The sequence below is a fragment of the Drosophila navojoa genome, chromosome 4 (assembly GCF_054131105.1).
Source record: "Drosophila navojoa isolate 15081-1374.11 chromosome 4, UAZ_NAV_1.0, whole genome shotgun sequence".
Lineage (NCBI taxonomy): Eukaryota > Metazoa > Arthropoda > Insecta > Diptera > Drosophilidae > Drosophila > Drosophila navojoa.
This window is the reverse complement of record NC_142892.1, coordinates 2,910,563-2,934,741: the sequence shown is the minus strand read 5'-3', so window position 1 is coordinate 2,934,741 and position 24,179 is coordinate 2,910,563. Positions and strand designations below refer to the sequence as shown.

General features: G+C 39.7%; 12 protein-coding genes across 12 annotated transcripts; 5 read left to right on the top strand and 7 right to left on the bottom strand.

Moving 5' to 3' along the window:
* Nucleotides 1–487: 487 nt before the first annotated feature.
* Nucleotides 488–1,075, bottom strand: LOC108652430 (endocuticle structural protein SgAbd-6). The gene is made up of 2 exons (XM_018102617.3): nucleotides 841–1,075; nucleotides 488–768 (listed from the first exon to the last, which is right to left on the bottom strand). The coding sequence occupies exons 1-2, from the start codon at nucleotides 984–986 to the stop codon at nucleotides 579–581; spliced, it is 336 nt and encodes a 111-aa protein (XP_017958106.1). The 5' UTR covers nucleotides 987–1,075; the 3' UTR covers nucleotides 488–578.
* Nucleotides 1,076–4,579: 3,504 nt separating this feature from the next.
* On the top strand, nucleotides 4,580–5,255 carry LOC108652431 (larval cuticle protein 65Ag1). The gene is made up of 2 exons (XM_018102618.3): nucleotides 4,580–4,793; nucleotides 4,899–5,255. The coding sequence occupies exons 1-2, from the start codon at nucleotides 4,654–4,656 to the stop codon at nucleotides 5,089–5,091; spliced, it is 333 nt and encodes a 110-aa protein (XP_017958107.1). The 5' UTR covers nucleotides 4,580–4,653; the 3' UTR covers nucleotides 5,092–5,255.
* Nucleotides 5,256–5,493: 238 nt separating this feature from the next.
* Nucleotides 5,494–5,964, bottom strand: LOC108650089 (larval cuticle protein 65Ag1). The gene is made up of 2 exons (XM_018099207.3): nucleotides 5,788–5,964; nucleotides 5,494–5,726 (listed from the first exon to the last, which is right to left on the bottom strand). Exons 1-2 carry the CDS (start codon nucleotides 5,898–5,900, stop codon nucleotides 5,537–5,539), a joined length of 303 nt encoding a protein of 100 aa, XP_017954696.1. The 5' UTR covers nucleotides 5,901–5,964; the 3' UTR covers nucleotides 5,494–5,536.
* A 1,303-nt stretch (nucleotides 5,965–7,267) lies between these two features.
* On the bottom strand, nucleotides 7,268–7,744 carry LOC108650604 (larval cuticle protein 65Ag1). Its single transcript, XM_018099791.3, has 2 exons — nucleotides 7,569–7,744; nucleotides 7,268–7,503 (listed from the first exon to the last, which is right to left on the bottom strand). The coding sequence occupies exons 1-2, from the start codon at nucleotides 7,679–7,681 to the stop codon at nucleotides 7,314–7,316; spliced, it is 303 nt and encodes a 100-aa protein (XP_017955280.1). The 5' UTR covers nucleotides 7,682–7,744; the 3' UTR covers nucleotides 7,268–7,313.
* Nucleotides 7,745–9,293: 1,549 nt separating this feature from the next.
* On the top strand, nucleotides 9,294–9,857 carry LOC108651669 (larval cuticle protein 65Ag1). Its single transcript, XM_018101523.3, has 2 exons — nucleotides 9,294–9,503; nucleotides 9,571–9,857. Exons 1-2 carry the CDS (start codon nucleotides 9,373–9,375, stop codon nucleotides 9,758–9,760), a joined length of 321 nt encoding a protein of 106 aa, XP_017957012.1. The 5' UTR covers nucleotides 9,294–9,372; the 3' UTR covers nucleotides 9,761–9,857.
* A 1,305-nt stretch (nucleotides 9,858–11,162) lies between these two features.
* On the top strand, nucleotides 11,163–11,637 carry LOC108650088 (larval cuticle protein 65Ag1). The gene is made up of 2 exons (XM_018099206.3): nucleotides 11,163–11,350; nucleotides 11,414–11,637. The coding sequence occupies exons 1-2, from the start codon at nucleotides 11,229–11,231 to the stop codon at nucleotides 11,598–11,600; spliced, it is 309 nt and encodes a 102-aa protein (XP_017954695.2). The 5' UTR covers nucleotides 11,163–11,228; the 3' UTR covers nucleotides 11,601–11,637.
* Nucleotides 11,638–12,088: 451 nt separating this feature from the next.
* LOC108651671 (larval cuticle protein 65Ag1) lies at nucleotides 12,089–12,513 on the top strand. Its single transcript, XM_018101525.3, has one exon. It carries the CDS (start codon nucleotides 12,136–12,138, stop codon nucleotides 12,448–12,450), a length of 315 nt encoding a protein of 104 aa, XP_017957014.1. The 5' UTR covers nucleotides 12,089–12,135; the 3' UTR covers nucleotides 12,451–12,513.
* A 499-nt stretch (nucleotides 12,514–13,012) lies between these two features.
* On the bottom strand, nucleotides 13,013–13,768 carry LOC108651670 (endocuticle structural protein SgAbd-6). Its single transcript, XM_018101524.3, has 2 exons — nucleotides 13,627–13,768; nucleotides 13,013–13,556 (listed from the first exon to the last, which is right to left on the bottom strand). Exons 1-2 carry the CDS (start codon nucleotides 13,636–13,638, stop codon nucleotides 13,251–13,253), a joined length of 318 nt encoding a protein of 105 aa, XP_017957013.1. The 5' UTR covers nucleotides 13,639–13,768; the 3' UTR covers nucleotides 13,013–13,250.
* Nucleotides 13,769–15,076: 1,308 nt separating this feature from the next.
* LOC108651672 (larval cuticle protein 65Ag1) lies at nucleotides 15,077–15,553 on the bottom strand. Its single transcript, XM_018101527.3, has 2 exons — nucleotides 15,364–15,553; nucleotides 15,077–15,300 (listed from the first exon to the last, which is right to left on the bottom strand). Exons 1-2 carry the CDS (start codon nucleotides 15,483–15,485, stop codon nucleotides 15,114–15,116), a joined length of 309 nt encoding a protein of 102 aa, XP_017957016.3. The 5' UTR covers nucleotides 15,486–15,553; the 3' UTR covers nucleotides 15,077–15,113.
* Nucleotides 15,554–17,235: 1,682 nt separating this feature from the next.
* LOC108651667 (uncharacterized) lies at nucleotides 17,236–18,055 on the bottom strand. The gene is made up of 2 exons (XM_030391010.2): nucleotides 17,767–18,055; nucleotides 17,236–17,685 (listed from the first exon to the last, which is right to left on the bottom strand). The coding sequence occupies exons 1-2, from the start codon at nucleotides 18,024–18,026 to the stop codon at nucleotides 17,508–17,510; spliced, it is 438 nt and encodes a 145-aa protein (XP_030246870.2). The 5' UTR covers nucleotides 18,027–18,055; the 3' UTR covers nucleotides 17,236–17,507.
* A 1,050-nt stretch (nucleotides 18,056–19,105) lies between these two features.
* Cpr65Ay (Cuticular protein 65Ay) lies at nucleotides 19,106–19,823 on the bottom strand. The gene is made up of 3 exons (XM_018099205.3): nucleotides 19,617–19,823; nucleotides 19,473–19,555; nucleotides 19,106–19,412 (listed from the first exon to the last, which is right to left on the bottom strand). The coding sequence occupies exons 1-3, from the start codon at nucleotides 19,623–19,625 to the stop codon at nucleotides 19,166–19,168; spliced, it is 339 nt and encodes a 112-aa protein (XP_017954694.1). The 5' UTR covers nucleotides 19,626–19,823; the 3' UTR covers nucleotides 19,106–19,165.
* A 2,183-nt stretch (nucleotides 19,824–22,006) lies between these two features.
* On the top strand, nucleotides 22,007–23,076 carry Cpr65Az (Cuticular protein 65Az). Its single transcript, XM_089259091.1, has 2 exons — nucleotides 22,007–22,645; nucleotides 22,710–23,076. Exons 1-2 carry the CDS (start codon nucleotides 22,199–22,201, stop codon nucleotides 23,025–23,027), a joined length of 765 nt encoding a protein of 254 aa, XP_089115217.1. The 5' UTR covers nucleotides 22,007–22,198; the 3' UTR covers nucleotides 23,028–23,076.
* The last annotated feature ends 1,103 nt before the right edge of the window (nucleotides 23,077–24,179 follow it).

The window sequence follows — 24,179 nt, the reverse complement described above, 5'->3', positions numbered from 1 at the left end:
TTGTTCAGTTTTGAATTGGCCTCCAATAAGAGACATTTTTTCATGTCTATGTATCTATATTATCATAGCTCTATCTGTCTTCTACCTAGATCTATGCCAAGTTCTAGGAGTATTCTTATTACTCAGTCTGCATGCAGAACCTTTATAGAACTCTAACACTCTAATACTAAATCTCCAATCCTCTTGCTTTAAGTCCATGCTTATACCTCTAACTAGATCTGTATAAAGCTTGAAGATTCTTCTTAATATATACGCGAGCTCTGATGGCAACTAGCCTTTCATTTCAAATGAATTTAACAAGCCTCTAAACCGTGTCTATGTCTATGCCTTCAATCAACCTATGTCAAGCTGTAAGAGTATTGTCAATATTTGGCTTACGTGAGATATAGCTAATCTGCTGCCAAGTGACTCGAATGTGATGGCCATTAAGATCATCTTCAGACTCGCAGTTTGACCTCAACTTTACTGAAGCCCATCAACAATTGAATTTGTTTTTAACAATTTACTTTTATTCTGTTTAACTTTGCAGAGAAAATACTGATTTGTGTGTGTGTGTGGGCACTTGGAGGATTTGGCCCTTAGTTGTGCGGCAGATGATCGCCCTGGGGCTGGAAACCGTTCTCGTCGGCAATGTAGTTGAGCGTGTAGGTCTGGCCATCGGGCGCCACCCAGCTGACGGAGCCGCGCACACTGAGCGCCTCCTGCTCGGTGCCGGCATTCTTCAGTTCCGCCTGCTCCTGGCGTGTGACTCCATCGCTTGTCTCATAGCTGCAAAACGAATGCACATTACTCTATATCCTGTCTGCCGGCCTGGCTATATCCTTTCGTGTCTATACGCACCCAAAGTTGTAGCCGTCGGTGCCGATGTTCTCGTTGTCGTAGCGCAGAATTGTGGCCTGCTGCGAGTCATCCAAGGGCGCCGCCAAGCTGCTGGATACGAGCGCCAAGGCGCACAGGACAAAGGCACAAGCATTGATGGTATGCATATTTTCTTATTGAAGATTCGGGAGTTCACGACGCGCTACCGCAGTTGTCACAATTGAAGGCAAACGAATTATGTGGCATCCGCTAATGAGATCGCCAGCTATTTATAGTAGTTCGTCTGGCAGAAACCCAACTGCTCCCACACACACTCACACATATACGGAGAGACCTACTCTCGCTTACACACAATCAGGTAGCCATAACAATCGCCTTTAATGCACACACAAATTATATAATTGTTGACTTTGCTCTGGCTATGCTAAAGAGGCACCCTATTTGTATGTATATATGAGTGTGTGTGTGCGTGTGAGTGTGCGTACAGTTGTAGTTGTGTATGCCTTAAGCTCTTAATTGAACAAGCCACAAAACCCATTAAGCATTTGATGTACACTCAAATCTCATTTCAATTGGCCCTCAAGAGTCATCTCCTCGGCCAATGCCTAATCATGATCATCATGATGATCACATTCGCATTCATAGCGATTACAATAATGCGCAATGGATAAGTGATAATGAAATGTGCTAGCAAATATTTGCAGAGTCGCGCGTGTTTGCCTAACTATGGCAATAGGTCAACGTCTGAATTTAATTGCACCAAAATCCACAACGAAAACAAAACAAAAATCTACTAAATATATTTATGTGCATGTACCTTACAGTTGGCTTTAATTTAGGAAGCAGAGACTTAGCAGGAAATAGTTCATGCGAGTGTATAATGTGCTAAAATTAAAAAGAATATATTATCTCAACTAGCTAAGTCTAGCTTAGTCCAGGGCCAAGCTCTTGGGTAACTTGGGCATTTAATATGGAGAAGCAAGATTTTATTATTGCTGCAAAATATATTTAATTAAAAGAAAACAAATTTTTTTTAAATTTTTAAATAAATTTTTTCATTATATATATTTTTATTTTAGCCAACATTTGCCTGCTGTATTATATATTTTTATATGTCACGAATAACATATAAATAACAATTTTAATTTATTTTATTTTATTTTTTTAAATTCATTTATTTATTTATTTTATTTATTTTTTTTTTTTTTTAAAGCCATACGGGGTATTTTTTTTTTTTTAACGATCATGCTTAATGCATTTCTGGAAACTTTCGGCTTTTATAGAACTTAATCGCAATTTATGGGCATTTTTGTATTTATTTATCAACAGGTGACACAATTTCGTTGCATTAAGCTGACCTTAAAAAACCCCAGCATGCTGAGCCTGCATTGCAAGCTGCAGACTGCGATGGGCGGGGGCGGGGGCGGGGGTGTTGTCGGTGGCAGGCATCAGTTGTTAACTGAAGAAGCGACACGAGATTCAACGAGATTCAACGAGATTCAAGAGCTCAATGTGTCGGTCTGCTGCTGCTGATGACCTTAGTCAATAAAATAAATGAAAATGAAAACAGAAGAGCAACAAGAAGAAGAGAGCGAAAACGAAAAAAACGAACAAGCTGCGCGCTGTAGCTGCTGGCTGTACGGGGCGTATGCGCAATGTGCTGTAGCACATTCAACAGTGGCTGCTGCTGTCCATCCCTGCTGGCCCTGCCGGCAGTTCGGCCGTCTGCCGCTCCCTTGGCTGCCCATCAATCAGCCGCGTACATACGTAACTCTCGACATCGTTTGATTGTTTTGCAGTTAACGATTGATAAATGAGGCGTTTGGCCAAAAGATGAGCCGCGCCGCGCCCCGCCGCGCCGCGCCGCGCGTTAATTGCCCAACAATGAGCCGCTGGAGCGCAGCTGCACTAGTTTGCCCTTTAGCTGACTTTTGATTTTGCTGCTCATATCTGCTTCGGCTTCTTCTTAGTCGTTTTCTTTATCTTTATTTTGTATTTTGTATTTTATTTTTATTTTTTATTTTTCATTTTTAATGTATTACTGCGCTCTGCTGCTGTTGCCGTGCAGTTCTCACTTTCGTTGCTGTCTTTGTTTAAAGCGTGTTTATTGAACCGGTTCCGGCCCTGGCCAGCTGACCAGCTGTTAACGCAACGGCCAAAACTGTCCGAGCAACGGGTTTGCTTAAGCAAGAGTCAATTGACTATGTTGTGCATGTACATAACAAGTAGAAGATAAATTCCCCAAGACCCTATACATGGTGAATCTAGTGCAGCGTATGGACTCTACTACATAGATCACATATCTATGCACATAGTCTGTATCAAATCTTGACTTTGTAAATATGCGAATAGCTAGAGTTAGGGTATTTCCACAGCGGCTTGCCGTCATCTATGATAATAATATTCATAATACACACGCACAAGCATTTTTTTCACATGATGCCATATGCTAATTTCATGCTGTGTTAGAATTCATTTGGCGTATGGAAATTGATGCGCAAAGCTTATCAGGAATCGACAATCAATACACAAACATATACTCGATATAGATATACATATATTTATGGTCATCTTTTAGCATTTAACACATGAGATCAGTGATCGGATCGGATTTTAGTAGCGGCAGCTGCTTGGCTCGTGACTGAAAGCCATTCTCGTCTGCCAGATATCTGAGCTCAGAGTGGACGCCATTGGGCGCCATCCAGTGGTTGCAATGGCCTCCAGGTCGGTGGGCCGTCTCCAGCCGTCGATCGTCTCGTAACTGAGGCGAAACACACACATTTATCATTACCAAATACTTGCGTTTTGTTGCCACTGGGAAGTGCCTCGGCGTGATGCCCAATGCAAATCGAGCTGACCATCACAACGATAAGGCCGAGCGGCTTGGGTCCGATCATGACTGGCAGCGTCTCCAACTCTACTGCATCGCGGCGGCCGAGTGACTAAAATTTTGCATTGCAAAAATATTTACTTGTTTGCATATGATCAGCAGATCGAAACGAGATCACAATTAATTGGATGCAAATTGTATTGAATTTAAAATAAGTTTGTTAGGAGGCATTTTTTTTAATATCTCAATACTAAATTAAGACAATTTTATTATAGGAAATCATTTTCAAAGCGAGTTATTATAAGCCTGAGTATTATATTATCATATGAAAACAATATCACATTTATTATGCATTCAAAACAATTTTCTACCCTCCCTTTGAGCCACTTAGCGCATGTCTACAATTTTCTGTGAAATAACAAATATTTAGAAATTCGTATTCAAGTCGATTCGGAAAGTCTGAAAATTTGCTTAAAGCTGCAGACGAACAGCCAAACGCTAACAAGCTCTGCAAATGCCAGATAAAAAATGCGATGCTGAAATTTCAGAGATTCGATTTAATGATTTCAGCATTTCACTTGCACTTGAGCCAAATACGAGTGACCCCGTTAGCCGTTAGCAATGATTACATCTATGTATATCCATTCGACTGTCTGCGGCTATCCCAGTTCACGCCTAGCTGACTAGCTGGCAAAGAAAGACAATGCAAAAATAATTGGGTGAGGTTTGGCTGCAAGCAATCAAAGCCAATTGCCAAAAGATAAACCAAGCCGAGTTAAGTAATAAAGGTTGGACGCAGGAAAACGGGTTTACGAGTGCGCGTACATAAATACCTCTTGTAGATATATGTATATACAAAACTTTTTTTTTAGGGAATTTTTAAGGGAATTTTTCGGCAAGAGTCTGACTATAAATTGGACCTTGCGTTTACGTTTGGCATGCACTGACTGCAAGCTCCTTGTGCGTATCACAACACCAGCCCCAGAAAAACTGCAATCAGCAAGATGAAATACTCGTACGCCTTTGCCGCTGCTCTCGTTTGCCTGGCCTGCGTCTCGGTGCGGGCAGCACCGCCCGCAGCTCAGGAGGAGGCGCAGGTGCTGCGCTACGATTCGGATGTGCAGCCAGAGAGCTATAAGTTTAGGTGAGTATCGCTCGTAGCGGCGACTGTGTGACTGTGTGACTGTGTCAAGGTCAACAAAACGAACATGAAAACTGGTTTCTCTTCCTCTCATCTTCGACGAGGCAGCTTGGATACGAGCGACAAAGCACACTATGAGGAGGGCCAGCTGAAGAACGTGGGCACCGACCACGAGGCAATCACTGTGCGCGGCTACTACACCTATGTGGGAGACGATGGCAAGACCTACACGGTCAAGTATGTGGCCGATGAGAATGGCTTCCAGCCAGAGGGCGATCACTTGCCCCGTGCCGTTCAATAAGCACAGCAGCAGTCAACAGACGGCGCTCAGTCATGCAGCATCCATATGTTAACTAGGTTTAAGATCAAACAAAATCATTTCTCAAGCAACGCTAGCAAACAAACAGCGAAAACAAACTCATTGTCATGTTGAATAAAATGCCACCAGTTTCTCTTCCATCTCAATTCAATCAATTGTGTTTCAACGAAATATCTAGCCAGATTAACTGACTGATGGTTGATTGACGCATCACCAATGCAAGAGACATATTTAGGGCTGCCTTATGATTGAGGGTATTTGGTTGGGTTTTCAGCTGATTCAGGATTGATGACCAGTTGCTAATGTTAAGTGTAGTTATTATTATATTGTATCATATTCATTGATTGATAATAGATATTTGCACAATTGAAAACACCAAAAGAGTTCATAAAACAATCAATTTATTAAAAGTTCAACTTTCAAATGTTTAGACAACGGGCAAATGAGCACCCTGTGGCTGGAAACCGTTCTCATCGGCAATGTAGCTAACAGAGTAGGTAACACCATCGTCGGCAACAAAGCTGTATGAGCCCTTGACGACAAGAGATTCTTGTTCTGTGCCAGCCTTTGTAAGTACACCTTCAGACTGTGAGCTAGTACCATCAGATAGCACCGTTCTGTATTGGGGAAACTCAAGAATCAGCATGTGCTCAAGGACTCTTTAGATGTCTCACTTACTCCTCCTTGTAGCCGTCAGGCTGGACATCCAATAACTGGCGCACTACTTCAACTTCAGCAGGAGCTGCCACGGCCAGGGCGAAGAGAGCAACGAAGACGATAAGGAACTTCATGTTTAGACAGATGTGTAGTGCGTTTGAGATTTCAAAGGTAACTATATCTAACAGCACAGATCGGTGGCGTATTTATAGTGGGTGCAGTAGGAAAAAACTTGAGCAGGTTAAAAATTCAAAAATCTGCATGCAAATTAATTTATTCTGCCAAAAATAGAATTGTTCAGCAAATACGAGATTACCAGACCGATTCAAATCTAGCAATCAGAACTGTCTTATTATGATAATAATATAACCGGTTAAATCTTTATTAATTTATGGCTCTCGGACTTGGTGTATCAAACAGACACACATGACTATTTAGCATATCCTAGTAGGTAAGGATACGATACTAAGCAGTTAAATCAGAGATTGCAAATTAGGTACCATTTTATATTAAAGACTGTATCTACTATCAATGTCTTCGCAGGATTCAATCTACTGCCATTTAACTACTAAAAGCTACTCGCAAAATACAAATTGAGAATCGAATATATCATAAATAAGTGATTTATATTTTATGCAAATAACTTGAATTTAATCAGCAACAAAATGCTTTTCATGAAATGTAAATTATCTAACGTGGATATACATATACCTAAAAATATGGATATATAGATTTTGAGCTATGTTTAATGGTCAACGGATAAAAAAATAAAATTAAAATCTTTATTAGTTCATATTTCATTTCGTGTACATCAGAAAAAATAATAAGGTGAAAGCTTGGAGAGTCAAAGCAAAATATGCTGCCCTTCGCATGAGGAGGCAATAAATTGTTTCAAATGTCCTTTATTAAAGTTGATAGGGATGAAGTAGTTCCTGTAGGCATTATAGGTTGCTCTTTGCTGTATGTACAAAGCCAAAGAATTGCACTGAATGATAATATAGACAACGACAACATTTCCACTGGAGAAGATGATTCAATGGCTCTATCATTTAAAAGCAGATTGAATGAAACGTTCAAAACTTGTCGCTGCAACGGTGCTCATCTATACACCGTTTTCTTTTACCACGATGACGTCGGATATCAATTCAATTCGAAAATGTTAATGCCAGTCAAAAGTAATTCACAGTTACAGTCGAGTACCGATAACTCGATATACATACTATCGTGAATTATCGAGAACGAATTTTTTTACAAGGGGTTGGAATTTTTTGACGATTTATTTTCGATTTAGCTGAATATAAATTATCGAGACTGGACTGTACTTTGCCATCAGTTGTTGTCACCAGTGCTTAGTAGTAATACATCTTGTAGGGTCTTCTATAGGCTTGACCAAGAGGCAATGGCAAATATTCCGCAATGCAATCCAACATGGGACTACATAGAGTAGCTGTTATGAAAATAAGTCTAAGTAATAAGGAAAGAAATAAACACACCAAGCAAGTTGATGAAACAATCGATTTATTTTTTGAAGTTGACTTTGTCACGTTTTAGACATTTGGGAGATGAGCACCCTGTGGCTGGAAACCGTTCTCATCGGCAATGTAGCTAACAGAGTAGGTAACACCATCGTCGGCAACAAAGGTGTATGAGCCCTTGACGACAAGAGATTCTTGTTCTGTGCCAATGTTCTCGAGGTGACCTTGAGCTTCAATTGCAGTACCATCAGTCAACTTCAATCTATATTGGGAAAAGAGATCAAGATCAGCGAATGCTTCAATATTCTCACAATACGTGACACTCACGAGTTTTGGAAGCTTTCGGGCTGGACATCGGATTCCTGGCGCTCGATACCAACTTCAACAGGAGCTGCCACGGCCAGGGCGAAGAGAGCAACGAAGACGATCAGGAACTTCATGTTTAGACAGATGTGTAGTGCGTTTGAGATTTCAGAGGTAACTCTAACTGAGATCACAGATTGGTGGGGTATTTATAGGTGGAGCAAATAACAACCTGAGCAGTCAAACATCAAAAAAAAAAAAAAAAATGCATGCCAATAATTTATGCAGCAAAAATTGAAAAAGTTCAGTCAAACTAGATAAACTGGCAAAAACATGCAATTAGAAATGCCTGATTATCATAATAATATAACCAGTAACAGTTATACTAATTTTTATTTATTACTCTGGATCTTCTTAAAATATATAATTAGGACTAATTAGCATATATAAGTAGGTCAATTTATTAACTCATTCGCATTACTTAATCTCTTATTGTGCGCAATGAATACGTAACCTAACGATACTTTACTCAACGGAGACGTAATTTTGAACTCTCTTACTGATGGAGCAGGATAACCCCCAATAGATATTCACACATTAGAATTTGAAAACCAGGATCTGACCTTCTCAGCGGCCAGGCAATCGAACATCTGTTTTAACAATGCATATATTATGAATAAATTATTTATATTTTAAGCTGAAAACTTGCTACTAAACAAAAAAAGAAATAGAAAATAAACAATACATTGGAACAAAAAAACCAAAAGTCAACAAAAAGTAGAAGAGAATAGAAACATGTTTTCATAAATTTTTTTCATATATTTGAAGCTAAGAGATAAATAAATACACATAAGCTAACTGGTACACAATATGTATATAAATAAATATATGTAATAAAAATTTAAAAATAAATGTATAAATAAATACATATTTTTATATTTATATATAGTTATTTAAAAAGTTAAAAAATATAATAAAATAAAATTTAAATTGTTATATACACACACGCATATGTTAATGTATATAATTTTCCATGTTATTCTGATTGGCTTTGACACAGATTTCAATTACAAATTAGTTTGGGTGTAAAATGTGTTTCCTATTATTTCCGGTGCAGCCAAGAGTTATTGAAAAAAGATTAATTTGTTTTAATAAGTATAAGTATATGGAAATATGTATATGTATATAAATATAAATATTTCGATGATAATTTGGACTTGTTTTCATTGAGCTTTGATGCTGTAGGGTAAATAAGCTTTGACTGTGTGGGGATATCTATCTGAGATATGTCGAAAATGAAATTGAAGCTTTTTGATTGATTCACGAAAAATGCAAATTCGTCGCAATGCTGATCATGATTATCGAGTTGACTATGATATACGTGGCGTATCATAATGATGTCTGTGATATTTCCTATGAACATCTTTGTTTTGTTTGCCTTAGAAGTTTTTGTTATTATCGATTATTTCTGTTGCTGTTGTTGTTGTAGTAGCTGTTGTTGTTGTTGTTATGGCTGTCTTGACGTTGATTTTTGTTGTTTTGTTTTTGCGTTTCACACGCAGACTAGAGAGACCTGTTGGTAAGTTTTTTCAAGCCAATTTGTTAGCTGATGCGCTTGAGCTGTGTAATTAGTCATTTTTATTTATTTTTTTCATCGGATTTTGGACAAACTTTTCTTCATTTATATCGTATTGTAGTCATTTATTTGGTGGACACTCAGTATTAGCCATTTTCGGTATAAAAGGCCCCTGGACAGCCGTTGTAGACATCACAAACCAACAACAGTTCACAGTCCGTAGCTCGCGTTCGCAATTCGAAGTCAATCAATATGAAATATACCATCGCTATTGTCTTCGCCGCCCTCCTGGCCGTTGTCCTGGCTGCTCCACTCGACAATAGCCAGGATGCAAAGATTTTGCGCCAGGAGTCCGATGTCCAGCCCGCTGGCTACAAGTTTAGGTAAATTATGAGACGAAATTCATCAACGCAAGCATCTCTCTAAACACATTCGTTGTCCTCTCTACAGTTGGGAGACCAGCGACGGCCAGCAGCACAGTGAAGAGGGTGTCCTGAACAATGCTGGCAGCGAGAACGAAGCGATCTCTGTCCGTGGCTCCTTCTCCTATACCGCTGATGATGGCGTCACCTACACTGTCAACTATGTGGCCGATGAGAACGGCTTCCAGCCAGAGGGCGCCCATTTGCCCAATGCTTAGTTATTAGCTAACTTTCATCACACAAGAGCTGTTCTTACTTCCTAGAAGTTGAATTTATATATTTTATTTAATAAAAATGGTTTATTGCAAGCATCAATTGAACATCCAATCCAACTCCGTAGATCAAGCTATAGAGGCTATAGATATGCTACTCTACTTAGACATCAAGTAGAGAGTATTGGAGTAGGATATATCGGGAACCCTTTTAAGGAGCTTCTATTTCACTATACGATTCATTTCTGTACATAAAATATATATATACAAAAATGCGTAAAGCAGCTGCTATTGCTGCGCTTGGGGCTTTGCTATGAGAGCTATATAGATATAACTGTTCTTTTCAGATGCACCATGATTACATTTTTAGTATTTAAGTATACTAAGTGTATATTTGTATTCATTAGATCAACGCCCCTAATTGAAGTGGAAGTTGCTATATATGAGGCAATAAAATGTTTCAAATGTCCTTCATTAAAGGTGATAGGGATGGAGTATTTGCTGTAGACATTATATACCGTTATCTATATACCGTTCTCTTCTACCGTCGGATATCAATTCGATTCGAAAATGCTAATGCCAGTCAAGAGTAATGCACAGTTTAGTCGAGTACCGATTGTTCGATAATAAAGTTGAAGTTGATATCTCCTTTGACAGGACAATATGAAATCGCTCTGATAAAAAATATATTTATTTTTATGATTTCTTTCATATTTTTTCATCAAGCTATTATATTGTAAGTTTCAATTCTGAATGGGTATCAAATATAGAAAGACATTAGCTAGGGTAGTTGACGTTCATCCGAATGGAATGTACATGATTATGTTTATTCACCTCATCAGCTATCATCAATATCAGCATCCATAACATGTTAATTATGATCATCTTTATCACAATTTTCATATTTTCATTATCATGCATATCATTATTGTGTTCATCATCCCATCACCATTATCACATTCCGAATGAACCACGCATATAGGCAGACATCATTTGCTTCATATGTAAACTAGTTTGTCATTCTATCAATTTATTATTTAATTTTTTATGTTATTAATTATTAATATTATTAACATTTGTTTCTATACGGTATACAAAAATGGGAGAACGAGAGAGAGGCGGTGCACGCTGACATTAGTGTCTCAGTGGACATTAGTGTCCCTGTGTATATTGTATTCTGTCTAAAATAAAGAATTTTTTAAAATTGATTAATATCGTTTTGCAAAAATATATACATATATAAATATACATAAGTTAATACTTATATCTATGCTATACGTTCATATCTACATAAATGTATTCATTTATTATTTATGTGCATATTAAGTTGTGATTTTTTTGTCAGCTTTTGGCACTAAACTAGTTTTTCACCTTTGTTCGGCCGGCAGCTGATTTGCTATAAATACTCAGGCTTACAGCCCTCTAAGTCACGGTTACCTTTGAAGTCTCAAACGCGCAACACATCTACTTAAACATGAAGTTCCTCATCGTCTTCGTTGCTCTCTTCGCCCTGGCAGTGGCAGCTCCTGCTCAAGATCAAGATGCCCAAGTTCTGCGCCAGGATCAAGATGTTGGCATTGACAATTTCAAGTACAGGTAAATGAAGCACATGAGGTGATCGCTTAAGCTTTTACTTATCCTTGGCTTTCCCTAATACAGCTTGGAGTTGAATAATGGTAACCAACAAGAAGCCGAAGGAAACCTCAAGCAAATTGGCGAAGAACAAGCTATTGTCGTTAAGGGCTCGTTCGCCTGGGTTGATACTGAGGGCAAAGTGCACTCAATTACGTACATTGCCGATGAGAACGGCTACCAGCCACAGGGTGAAGATATTCCCGTTGCATAAGCGAAGTTGAACTTAATTAAATTGATTGTTTTATAAATTCTCTTGATGTTTTTATTCTATAAAGGATAATTTGTTGGTACTACACACACATACATACACACATTTAGCACATTTATTCAATCAGTTTCAACTAACAATGACGATAAAAATGATGATGAAGGCAGACAGAATCGATTGATATATTTTCCAAAATAACCAGTTACCCATATGTAAAACAAGTTGTAAATTAAGTAGATATGGATTTGAAGCGCCATTCATTATCGACAGCTCATCAGCTCACCAGAGTCTGCTCGAGCTGCTGCTTGCTTCTGCATATTTTTGTCTTTTTTTCAGGTTTGGTTTGTCTTCCAGAGGCGACAATTAACACATTTTGGCCTCAACATAGATAGCCGCAAAAAAAAAACGAAGAAACAACAATGTTTATATAAACAAAATAAAGTGTTAATTGCATTAGCTGCTCTTGTCAGCTGTCAGCTGATATAAAAAGGCACTCGCTTGCCCAGGAGCACACAACATTATTATCCGCAGTCCAAGTATGAAGTGCGCATTAGCCATCGTCTGCCTCGGCCTTTGTGTGGCCCTTGCCACCGCCGCACCCACCAATGATGCCACAATTGTCAGCCAAACGGCCGATGTGAGGCCGGACGGCTACTCGCTCCAGCTGGAGACTAGCGACGGCACCAAGCGCCAAGAGGAGGCAATCCTGAACAACATTGGCACCGAGGATGAGGCCATCTCCGTTAAGGGCAGCTTCTCCTATGTGGGCGACGATGGCGTCGTCTACGAGGTTAACTTTGTGGCCGATCAGAATGGCTACCAGCCCGAGGGAGCGCACATACCAAAAGTTTAATTCTAAGTTAAAGTTTTTATATAATAAACAACAATAAATATAAAGCATACCATCAACAAAAAAGTGCATTTTATATATTATTTATATTTATATTTTTAGAATGTGTGATGAGTTCATTAAAGAGTTTAACACCTCCGTTTTTTTTTTTTTATATATTTATAAAATCAAACGTTATTTATAATTTATATATAATTTGCATATGTTTCCAGTTTGCTATTCTTCTTTTCCTTTTTCTATCGCAAAGTCTGCTGGCAACCATGTTGAGCTGAGACTTCAAATTATAGAGACATATAGTTTGTTGATTATTTTTTCAACTTTATGGCAATTTTTTCTTTGTGAGCGCTTCTCTCAATTCTACTTCTAGTCTTGGGTGTGCCAAAGTCTTACCATTTGGGGCACAAAAAAGATCAATATGCTGTAGCTGATCATAAATTGTTTTCGACAGTATAGATATATTTTGAGGGCACTGTTAGCAGTTGCCAGTGCTTAGTTGAATTATGAGGCAAACTGAAACAGATCGATTATTTAGTCTAGAGCTGCTCAAATAATAAACATATATGTATATCGTAGCGAAATTCATTTTTAATGCGATTAACTGTTACAATGCACGACACAAACTTCACTGACTGACTGACTGACTGACTGACTGGCTGATTGAATGATTGATTGGTTGAATGAATGATTGACTGTTGCACAGCACAAACAACATGAACTCGAACTTCCTCCCTCACTCTCTCTCTCTCTCTCTCTCTCACTCTCTCTCTATCTCTCTCATTATCCATGTGAGTTATCCATGCAGTTTACTTGGGCAGATGCGCGCCCTCCGGCTGGAATCCGTTCTCGTCGGCCACAAAATTAATCGTATAGGTCTGTCCGTCGGGAGCCACCCAGCTGACGGAGCCGCGCACCGATAGGGACTCGTTTTCGGTGCCCGCATTATTAATGACGGCCTCCTCGGTGCGGGTGGTGCCATCGCTCAGTTTGTAGCTGAACTTGTAGCCGCCAATGCCAATGTTATCCGATTCGTATTCCACAACTTCGACGTCGTTCTGTGGACGGGCGCTGCAGCTGGCGGCAGCCAAGAGCAGCAGAGCAGCGACTAGCATCTGTTCAAGGATTGGGAAGATTGTTCGATTATTCGCTTTGTGTGTTATCGATTAGCAGCTATCCATTTACCAGTTTCACCATCTTGTCGAGAATTTTCGTGCGTTTGTCTGTGCTGGCTTCTGAACTATCGAGCGTCCAATGATGCTAATGCCGCATCTTCACTGCATTTATATAGCTCCCGCACACTCGCAGAATTTGCCAACGTCATAAATTTTTGCACAATTGCATGGCCGAAGACACACATAGACACGGCTCTCGCGGTCGTCCGGTAATGTATTTAATTTGCCAACAGTTCACCAATAGCCCCCAGCCGCCAGCCTCAGCTCTAGCTTCAGCCTCAGCCAGAAGTCGCTGCGACAAGTAACATTTAAAGCGAATCTCCAACGCGACATTACCAAATCCGCATTCTGGCTGCACCAACTGGCCGATGCACTTGGCAGAAGCAATCGTAGCAAACATTTTGATTGAAGACTAAGTACTATAGGTTTTAGCACTGAATTGCCAGTCAATTGGCTTGTGAGATGGTTGAGTCAATGATTCGAATGTTACTGCATAGCATAAGCCTAGTTCCACAGTTACTCCAGTCAAGGATACTTAGCTCAAAAATTGTATTTAAATTTCATTTCGAGTCTTGCTATTAGCTATTTAGGATTTGATTTCCTCGCTTAAAAAAAAAGTCATAAATTTATTTCGTTTTTGCTTCATTGGTATAAATTCTATGCATCTCAAATTATTTTCCTGCTCTTCAAAGTGTATTAGAAATTCGATTGAATATTTTTTAATGTATCTCAATGTTGGCTAAATGAATGCGTAAATGGTTTGTCTAAAGACCATACTAACGGATGGTTTATTGTCCAAGTAACACGATATTAAAATTTATTTGAATGCATAATAATTTCAGATGCGATTCTGATCGTTGTCAATGAGATGGCAACAGTTTAACAGTTAGGAGGGCCGCAAATTGACATCAAGTCCAAAACTCTATTCATATACACACATATATATATATATGTATGTATAAAGATGTATATATGAATCTTCGGGCAAATCGGTAAAAGCTAAAGCGACTTGACTCTTGACATATGCAACGGCCTTTGAAGCCAGCTTCGATTGATGTATTGCAAATGCAGCTCACTCACATATACATATATATGTATGTATGTATGTCGGTATATGTGTTTGTGTGTGTATATACATTCCACCTTAGTTGACCGCTATAGCGGCGACGGCTGTTGTAGCAGCACAAACCGAAGAAGAAGAGGCTAAAAATCGGCAAGCCAGTCAATCGAGTTTTTGACTATGGCGACCTTTTTATACTCAATACCCAAAACTTTGTACTACCTTTTAAATGTCGATCTATGCACAGGACATTCTCCAGCTGACATTGACCATAACATGAATATGCATACACATAACTCTATATAATGCTAGCCTACATGTTATATGATCACAAAAATCAAAGTTTAGTCAGTTCTATAAACAACAAATTATCCTTTATCGAATAAAAACATCAAGAGAATTTATAAAACAATCAATTTAATTAAGTTCAACTTCGCTTATGCAACGGGAATATCTTCACCCTGTGGCTGGTAGCCGTTCTCATCGGCAATGTACGTAATTGAGTGCACTTTGCCCTCATTATCAACCCAGGCGAACGAGCCCTTAACGACAATAGCTTGTTCTTCGCCAATTTGCTTGAGGTTTCCTTCGGCTTCTTGTTGGTTACCATTATCCAACTCCAAGCTGTTTTAGGGAAAGCCAAGGATAAGTAAAAGCTTAAGCGATCCCCTCATGTGATTCATTTACCTGTACTTGAAATTGTCAATGCCAACATCTTGATCCTGGCGCAGAACTTGGGCATCTTGATCTTGAGCAGGAGCTGCCACTGCCAGGGCGAAGAGAGCAACGAAGACGATGAGGAACTTCATGTTTAAGTAGATGTGTTGCGCGTTTGAGACTTCAAAGGTAACCGTGAGTTATAGGGCGAGACAGTGGAGTATTTATAGTAAGTAAGCCGATGTGGACAACAAAGGCGAAAAACTAGTTTAATGCCAAAAGCTGAAAAAACTTTATAAATTAAAATGCACATATATAAGATATATATAATTGGTATTCAAAAACTTTTTTATGCTTATGTAAATCGAAGGCGTTACTGATCGCGCCTTAGCAAAAGGCCATTTTTATCTTTGCTGTTGTATAGTAAAATTCGCGTATCTACGGGTTCTACGCAAATAGTTTCTATCGGTATATATTCTCGATTTCTCTTGCTGTTTTTAATATCACTGTCCCTTTTCAGGTGTATATATGTATGTACAAAAATACATATATATGTAGCAGCAAATACATATACAGCTGCTAAAATGTGCTCAGATCAGGTTGCTCGCATCTTCAAGGTCATCTGACCAGCCAGATCTTGGCCAGACTTTAGATATGAGAAACACAGACGGACAGATGGACGGATTGTGTTTCGGTTACCGGTTCTTCAAATTTTCGACGACATCTGCTTCTTCTTCTTCATCATCATCATCTTCTTCTTGTTCATCTTTTATTTATTTCGACTTTACTTCTTAGTTTGGTATAGCTTTGGCTACATCGTCTCGTAGACGCTAGCTAAATTAGCACTTTAGCGTTAATGGCAATGTCTTAAAGCCAAGTTTTGTTTAATTTGCCCCGTTCTCATCCCTCGCCCCGCCTTCCACCTTCCGCTTCGCACTAGACCATCCGAATAGTTTTGTATGCGTATTGCAATTTCAATATGTAAATGTCACGCTCTTGCGTCGAGACGTTTTATGAGTTCGTTATTTTTTTTTTTTTTAATTTTTTTTTTAAATTTTGAAATTTTATTTGTTAATTACATTGCGTATTCAATTTGTCGTAGACCCTGGCTATAAAGCAACTGTTGCAGGAGCGAACAAATTGGCTAATTATGAATTCTATATTTAAATTTTTCTGCATTTCCAATCTAGGACTATATATGTATATTCCTATGTATACATAATCCTTAGCCTAAGAGTATTGTTGAGTCTGTATATTTATATATAGCCCTATCCAAGTTTATTCCCAGAACATTTCTTTAATTTCTTTCATCATTATCTACCATTTCAATAACGTTCGATGGCGCATGTCCTTAGTTTGGAAATCAAGCAAGTATCTATATTTCTTTGCCAAACTTTATTCATCCTAAGGTATCGCATTTTTCCCCGCACAAAAGTATGTGGCAAAAATTAAAAACTTTGAATATGTTGCTCCGCGAGGAAGTATACGTTACTTTTAAACAAGAAAAAAAAAAAAATATAAATATAAATAAAATAAGAAAACAATACAAAGACAATAAAAAGAGAGGTCTTGTCGACAATGAACGACTATGAGATACCCTGACCCGCACTCTAGAAACCATTCTACATACTTACACTCACAAATCGTTATTTTCAATTAGTTCACAATATACTAAATTATAATAACAGACTAGATTAATTTTAGTTGTCATTTATGAAAAATTTTAACAAGAGTTATGACATTCAACAAAGAAATCGTGGCCCATTAAAGCTGTTAATTTTAAGCTTAGCTTCTAAGTATAAATACCCATATAAACCAACGTCCGCAAAGAGTTTTGATACACTCCAAGCTATAAAGTGAGTGGGCTATAGCTTATGGATTGAGCCTAAAGCTAGACAAACATTATTTTATTTTATTATTTTTAATCAATACTTTATTGAATTGCTTTTTGTTGTGTTTAGGCACTAAAAACATTTGTAGCTAAAAAGCTTTAAACATAACAAATATTGGCTATTAAAAGTTTTACCAAAACCGCGCTTAAAATTTCACAAACAATAATGGGAGAAGCCTCACGTCTTCCTCTCTCTATCTCTCTCTCTCACTCTCACTCACTCTTTCTTTCTCTCTCGCTCTTTTTCACTCTCTCTCTCTCTCTCTTCTTCTGTTTCTGTCACTTAACCAGCTAGCGATGAGAGAGATTTGGGCGAGAGTTTGCGATTCTTAACACCCGGACGCCGTGATGGCCTAGCGTTACGAGCATAATTGTTGGCATTCCTTATTTCCTCAGGTGTGGAGTTAGCGTTGAGCAGCTCGCCCAGCTCATCGCGATGCGTGCCATTGGGCAAAGTGTAGCTGAAAGGGAATATAATGTAAACAACTCTCTCTCTCTCCTTCGATCTATCTATAATTTAGCTATATTGCAGTTAGACTCACCCATACTCGTAGCCCCCTAGGGTGGGTATGTATTTGAATTGTTCGATCAATAGGTCGCCCAATTGTATCTCCAGCACACTGTTAGGCGAATAAGAAGCACCAACTCCACTCTCTGTGCTCCATAAGATGTTGGCTATGAGGAGTAAGAGCAGACAGCTGCCAACAGTCTTTCGTTGAGCGCCCATAGTGTTCGATAGCTGCAACCGTACTCTGTCACAGCTAGCTGTGAATTGATTGCAGAGCCCGTGGAAGGGGCGCATATTGTGGCCACGATGCCAACGTTTCAAATCGTATGCTCAACAAAGCGCTGAGTAAGGCCCGAGCTGCTGCCATCACACGATTGCTTCACATAAATATGCATAAGGAAAGCAGCTAAAGGTAAAAACAAGAAAGAATATTACCGTCGGGCGGTACCGACTACAAAACACTCGCTCACGATTGAAAATCAGTTGCATCAGTGCTTGGTAAATCTCAAGAGAGAGTCTGCGCCAACTTGATTATAAAATCTTAAATCTCTGAATAAATGCTCAAAGTTGCTCTAGCGATAGACGCGCAGCCGGAAGGAATAACGATCGGGTAGATGACTAGCCGAACCCCGGACATTGCATAAAACTAATATACCCTTTCACTTTGCAGTCGAACATAACAGAAAAGACCAACAACACGCAGCATGATGAGCCGACAACAAAATTGATTCGAAATCATTAAAAAAATAAAAAACCGAAGAGACTTCAATGAAAAGTTCAGATGCCCTAACATATAGTATGAAGAGGGAATTTACTTAGTAATAAAGTTGATGTGGCATGTATTAGCGCATTGGCCCACGCAACGCCTTGATCGCTATAAACTTGAATTTTATACAAATTCTTAATGATGCTAGATCTGATATCAAGATGCTCACAGGCCTATGGCCAGTGATATATGTATGTATATTCTCTACGCATACAGCGCGCATTAATCAAGCGCTCTGTCAAGCGGAGCTTAAAGCTTTGATCATCATAATACTACAGCAGCCATTCGAGAGCTTTCAAATCATTGATCTAAAGAAAGCTGTATAGTTTTGATGGCTTTTTAATACCCTAGAAAATGGAGCGTTAGCAGACAGTCTTTATAAACGATTATTAAGATATTTATCGGTAGTATCGAAAGTTTCGATATTTACTATGTGCGAATATTCATATATCTGCTCATTATATTTGAGTTATATACTCAAAAGCAAAACACTCATATTTCATTTATTTATTGTACAACCTATGGAATGAGCTATGTCCTATCACTAAAATTCCCTCCGCTTTAGTTATAGTACGATAATGGATATCTACTAGTCAATCACTTTCTCTGATTTTTATTTAGTTTTAATATTGTAGATCACACATTTGTATATGCACATATTAGATCTCTAGGCTTTATCCTTCCCCGATTTCACCTTGTGCGCTGTTACGTAGGGCTGAAATCCATTTTTGTTCGCTTTATATAACACCTGATACTCATAGCCATCGGCCGATATAAAGCTGTAGCCACCGCGATACTCAACAGATTTGGGAGTAGACTCGCTCTCTGGCTGTTCCGTTAGCTGCTGATCCGGATTCACTTTGACTTTGTAGGTAATATCCTCTGACCGATGATAGCCATTCTCTGTCCGAAAACTATAGAGATCCATTCAATATGTATAGATCAATAATGTGACAATGTTGTATACAGCCTACCCGAAATGCAGTTCCTCCTGACGCTCTTCGGCCTCTTCCGCCCATGCCAGCGATAGCAGCAGTAAACCTACACTCAACTGTACCTGAAAAGGGAATTATGATATCAATAATGAAAGCAAATGCATCATTCGATCTGCAGCTTACAAATTTCATTGCACTGAGCTATTTGTATATATGTATATATGTATATATGTATTTAATATGTCTTTAATTATGAATATGATCTCAAGAATTCGATCTAATTATTCTCTTATTCCAGTCTAATCGTCTTCGTTTCTGGATGTTAACTGATGCCAGCGACTGCGAATGGTTTTTACCAGTGGCTCAGATGAGCAAATCAGCCGAAATAAGTCTAAAAGATAATGAAAACAAATATATCTGAGCGGCCAGCCTTTGTGAAGCCGATTGCGTCATAGTTTATGGCACAACTTTTGTTCTCTGACAAAACCCCAAAAAGAAGGAAAAAATGTAAAAAAAAAGAATGAAATAACAATAACAGAACACGAAGAAAGCTAACTGAAGCATTTGAAGCGGATACGTGTTGTATTTTTTTATTATTTATAATTAAATTATTTTTATGTACATTTTACATAAACTCACATATTTGAATCTTGTTTCGAGACAAGTGCTTAATTTATGTTTTAATCTTTTGGTTTGCCTAAGGCAGAAATAATTTGAGTTTGTTCTTGATTTGTCCTCTAGAGTCTAGGCAAAGTTCTTTTATACAACTGCTTTTAGAACATTTATTTATGGTTCTTTTTATGTGTTTTCAATAAGTTTATATTTGTCAATAAATTTGTAGTGATTTTTTTTTCTAAACAATTTCGAATACATTTTTTAATACTTTTTATAATATTTTAAAGACCTATAAAATTAAAAAAAAAATAATAAAACAAGAGTAAATAATTTTTATAAATTGTAAATTTATAAATTAAAGTATAATATATTTTTTATTAATTATATTTCAATATTTAAAATAGGAAATTCATTGAAAACACAATTTTAATCAACGATAAATGATATTTCCAGTACTCGATTTGAGTACTCCACCCTTAAGTAGCCTAATCAACAGTTGCTAGAACTCCCGCGAATCGGATATACATATACTGATATGCACATTTGGGCTGTCAATGTGGGCTGCGAATAATTTATCAAAGGGTCCGCATCAAAATGTTTATTTAGGCGTGCAGAAGAACTTAATCGGCGCCGTGGTTGATGCGGCCGAAGCGCCAGAAATCGCAATTAGATCGTTGCGCTCTGTCAAAATGCATTTCATGAAGTTGAGAATCGAGGTTTCGCTTTTTGGCAAATGCGGGCGCGAAATATGCGCAATGGGTGCGTGGCGAAATGTCGAGCCAATGACTCCGATGGACCGACAATTGTTGGTTTTGGCAGCCGGTGCAGCGTTTGGTGCTAGCTGGAGTGGTGGTTAGTTGGTGGATTGTTGGTGGTTTTCGGTGGTTTTCGGTGGTTGCTAGCCAACTGCCCAACTGCTAGCTGGGCAACAGCTGACGCTGACAATCGCTGAACAGGTTCAAAAATCCACAGCGCCTGGGAAGCCGTCAGCTGCGCGCCAGCACATTACAAGTAGAACAAGCTGGCAACAACATTGCCATTAGCTGGGCCGGAGCCAATGTGCCAGCAGCGGGACCAGAACCAGAACCTGAACCAGAATCCAGTTCAGGGTTGCCAAGCCAGCGTCCATCATACAGCAATAGCAACAGCCACAGCGACACCACCACCACCACCGCCACCGCCACCACTGTCCAGGCAATATTAGCGGCATCACAGTCTGCAGTCGTTGGTCTGAGCTGAGCCTGGGCAAAAAGTTAATAGACGATTGACTAAAGCCGACAACTCCAGGGGCTTAGCACCCTTCTTCACCTTCGCCCCGCCCCCCAATTGGGACAAGCAAAGTGCATTAGAGTAGTTGCCAAACATACACGGGGTGGTTGCTACTGCTGCTGCTGCTGCTGCTGCTGCAGGTGTTGCCTGTGCCGTGCCTGATCCTTATCCTACAGCGTCCGTTTCCATCTCCCCTCATAGCTTTGCTCTGTCGAGGCCTAGCGGGTTTTGTTGTTTTTGGCGATTAGTTGCGGAAATGTAAGATTTTTAGTTTGTCGATTTATCTAGATTTGATTTGATTCAATTGCTAACTATTTCAGTGTAATTAATGATAAGCAACTGAAAATTCAATTTCATCAACTACGTTTGCTGATCAGCAAAAAGCTTAGGCAACACTTGAGAATCGCAGAGAGCATTTGATAAAATGATGAATGCTGAATTTCCACTGACTGTCCTGGAGATCAGAAAAGATCATAAGCAAAGAAAACTGTAAGCTGAGAAGTGAATGGAAGCTAAAATTATATCCAAGAACAAAATATATTATTAAAAATCTATCAGTAAAATTCTATGCGAGTGCCACAGAATTCCAGCTGAACAATAAATAATGTACAAATTACACTGATATATGTATTATTGTCTTCCTTTCATCATAGCTGGTGTCAAGATCTTTGCCTTCATCTTCGCGCAATGCATTCGCATTGGCCCAGTTTTCGGCTTTGCATTAATTTTTGTATTTTCCGATGCAACACATTTGGCCACATGGCCACGCACGTGCCTGACCCCCGGGTGCAACAGGTTGTGGTCAAAAGCAAGCGTGCTGGCCATAGATATAAAAGCAGCCGTCAGTCGGCATCGACGGGCATCAGAAGTGCGATAGCCAAATGGAACGAGCAACTTTGTGGTTAGTTCTGCTCATCGGGCTGCATGTGGCAGCGGCCAAGCCGGCGGGCTATCCGAGTGCGCGTCCACCAGCAACTTATGTGCCGGCCAAGCCGCCAGCACCGAAGCCCAAGCCGAAGCCACCGAGCAGCAGCTATGGAGCACCAAAACCAGCGCCGAAGCCAACATACGCAGCACCAAAGCCACCGCCACCGCCACCACCTGGACCAGCGCCGAAGCCAACATATGGAGCTCCACCGAAGAAGCCACCACCAGCACCACCCGCACCACCACGCGACAGCTACGGACCGCCGCCCAGTAATCCCAACCAGAATTATTTGCCACCCTCGAATGGGGGCAATGGAGGTGGTGCCGGTGGCGGCGGAGGAGGCGAAATTATACCCATTATCAAGCTGGAATCGAAAGTAAATACCGATGGCTCCTATATGGTAAGACAAGCTGGCTAACTACTAAATGAAAGCTGCTGAAATTCGCTTCTCTCTGCTTTCGTAGTACGAATATGAGACGGGCAATGGCATCAAGGCCGAGGAGATGGGCTACCTGAAGAATCCGGGCGTCGAAGGTGCTGAGGCGCAGGTGGCCGAGGGCTCCTTCTCCTACAGCAGTCCGGAGGGTGAGAGCATCTCGCTGACCTACATAGCCGATGAGAATGGCTTTCAGCCGCAGGGCGATCATCTGCCCACACCGCCGCCCATACCCATCGAGATACAGGAGGCACTCGATAAGCTGGCCGCCAGCGGAGGCTGTCACGATTGCGATGACGACGGCGGCGACGACCCAGCCCCCGGGGGCTATGTCTATCGCAAGTAATTTAAATTGAGAAATTTGTACAATAAACACAAATTCGAACACGAATAGCAACAGCAACAACAACTGGTCTTGGCCCACTTATTTAAGACAAGCAAACACCAACTCGAAATTGGCTCGAGCCAGGTGTGTCCGCCTCTGTCTGTGGCTGTGGCTCTGACTCTGCCTGCAAATTGGCTGGCACACTTTACATTACTTAAGGGCTGCGCAACCACAACCCCTCCCTCAGATTTACTAACCCCATCCCGGGCGTCTGTGACTGTGTGACTGGCAACACATGTTTTTCGCCTTGTCCTGTTGATCGCATCGCCTCATAGTATATATTAGCGGCGGGGTTGTTGCCTTTCCAATGATGAAAACATTAGTGTCGAAGCATATTTTACGCGGCACAGGAGCGGACTTGCTGCGCCTGCAGTTGGGCCCGATGATGAATCGAGCAATATCAAATCTATTATTATTCAATGTGATATATAATAATAAGAGATTATATATTATATTATATAACAACTAGAGACTGACTCTATTGATATATTCAATCGTTTGGTCAATACTAGACAAGTTTTATACATATATATATACGTATATTTAAATAGATCTATGGCAAACTGTATTTTATTCTTACTCCTAAAATCCCAATTAAGTCTCTAGGAACCTTTCTATGAGCTGCATAAATATATATATCCATATTCCTCATCAATATAGACGTGCCTTTCATAAAGAAAATTCAATGTCAGCTTAAGCTCTTCGGGCCCTTTTGAGGCCCGCCAGTTCGCTCGCTTGGCAAAAATCACGACCCACCCTAAACCACAAATAGTAAAACGATACACACCAATATATTAAGGCATTATCAATGAGGGTGGCCGGGCCGGGCAAGGACGAGGACGAGGGGGATGCCATTGACGAAAGCGAATGCGATTTGTATATGGTGGCATTACAGCAACAACAGCAGCAAGAGCAACAACAACAACAACAACAACAAGACGAACAAGGACAACAAACGATCGTTTAATTTCAATTAAAAACATTTGCCTAGGCACAGCCAGCCCAAAAGCCAAAAAAAAAAAAAACGAAATGAGAAAAGGACAAGGACCAGGGGGTTGGGCAGAGAGGGGTTTCGGGTTTTGGGTATGAGAGGATTAGGCAAAGGAATACGCA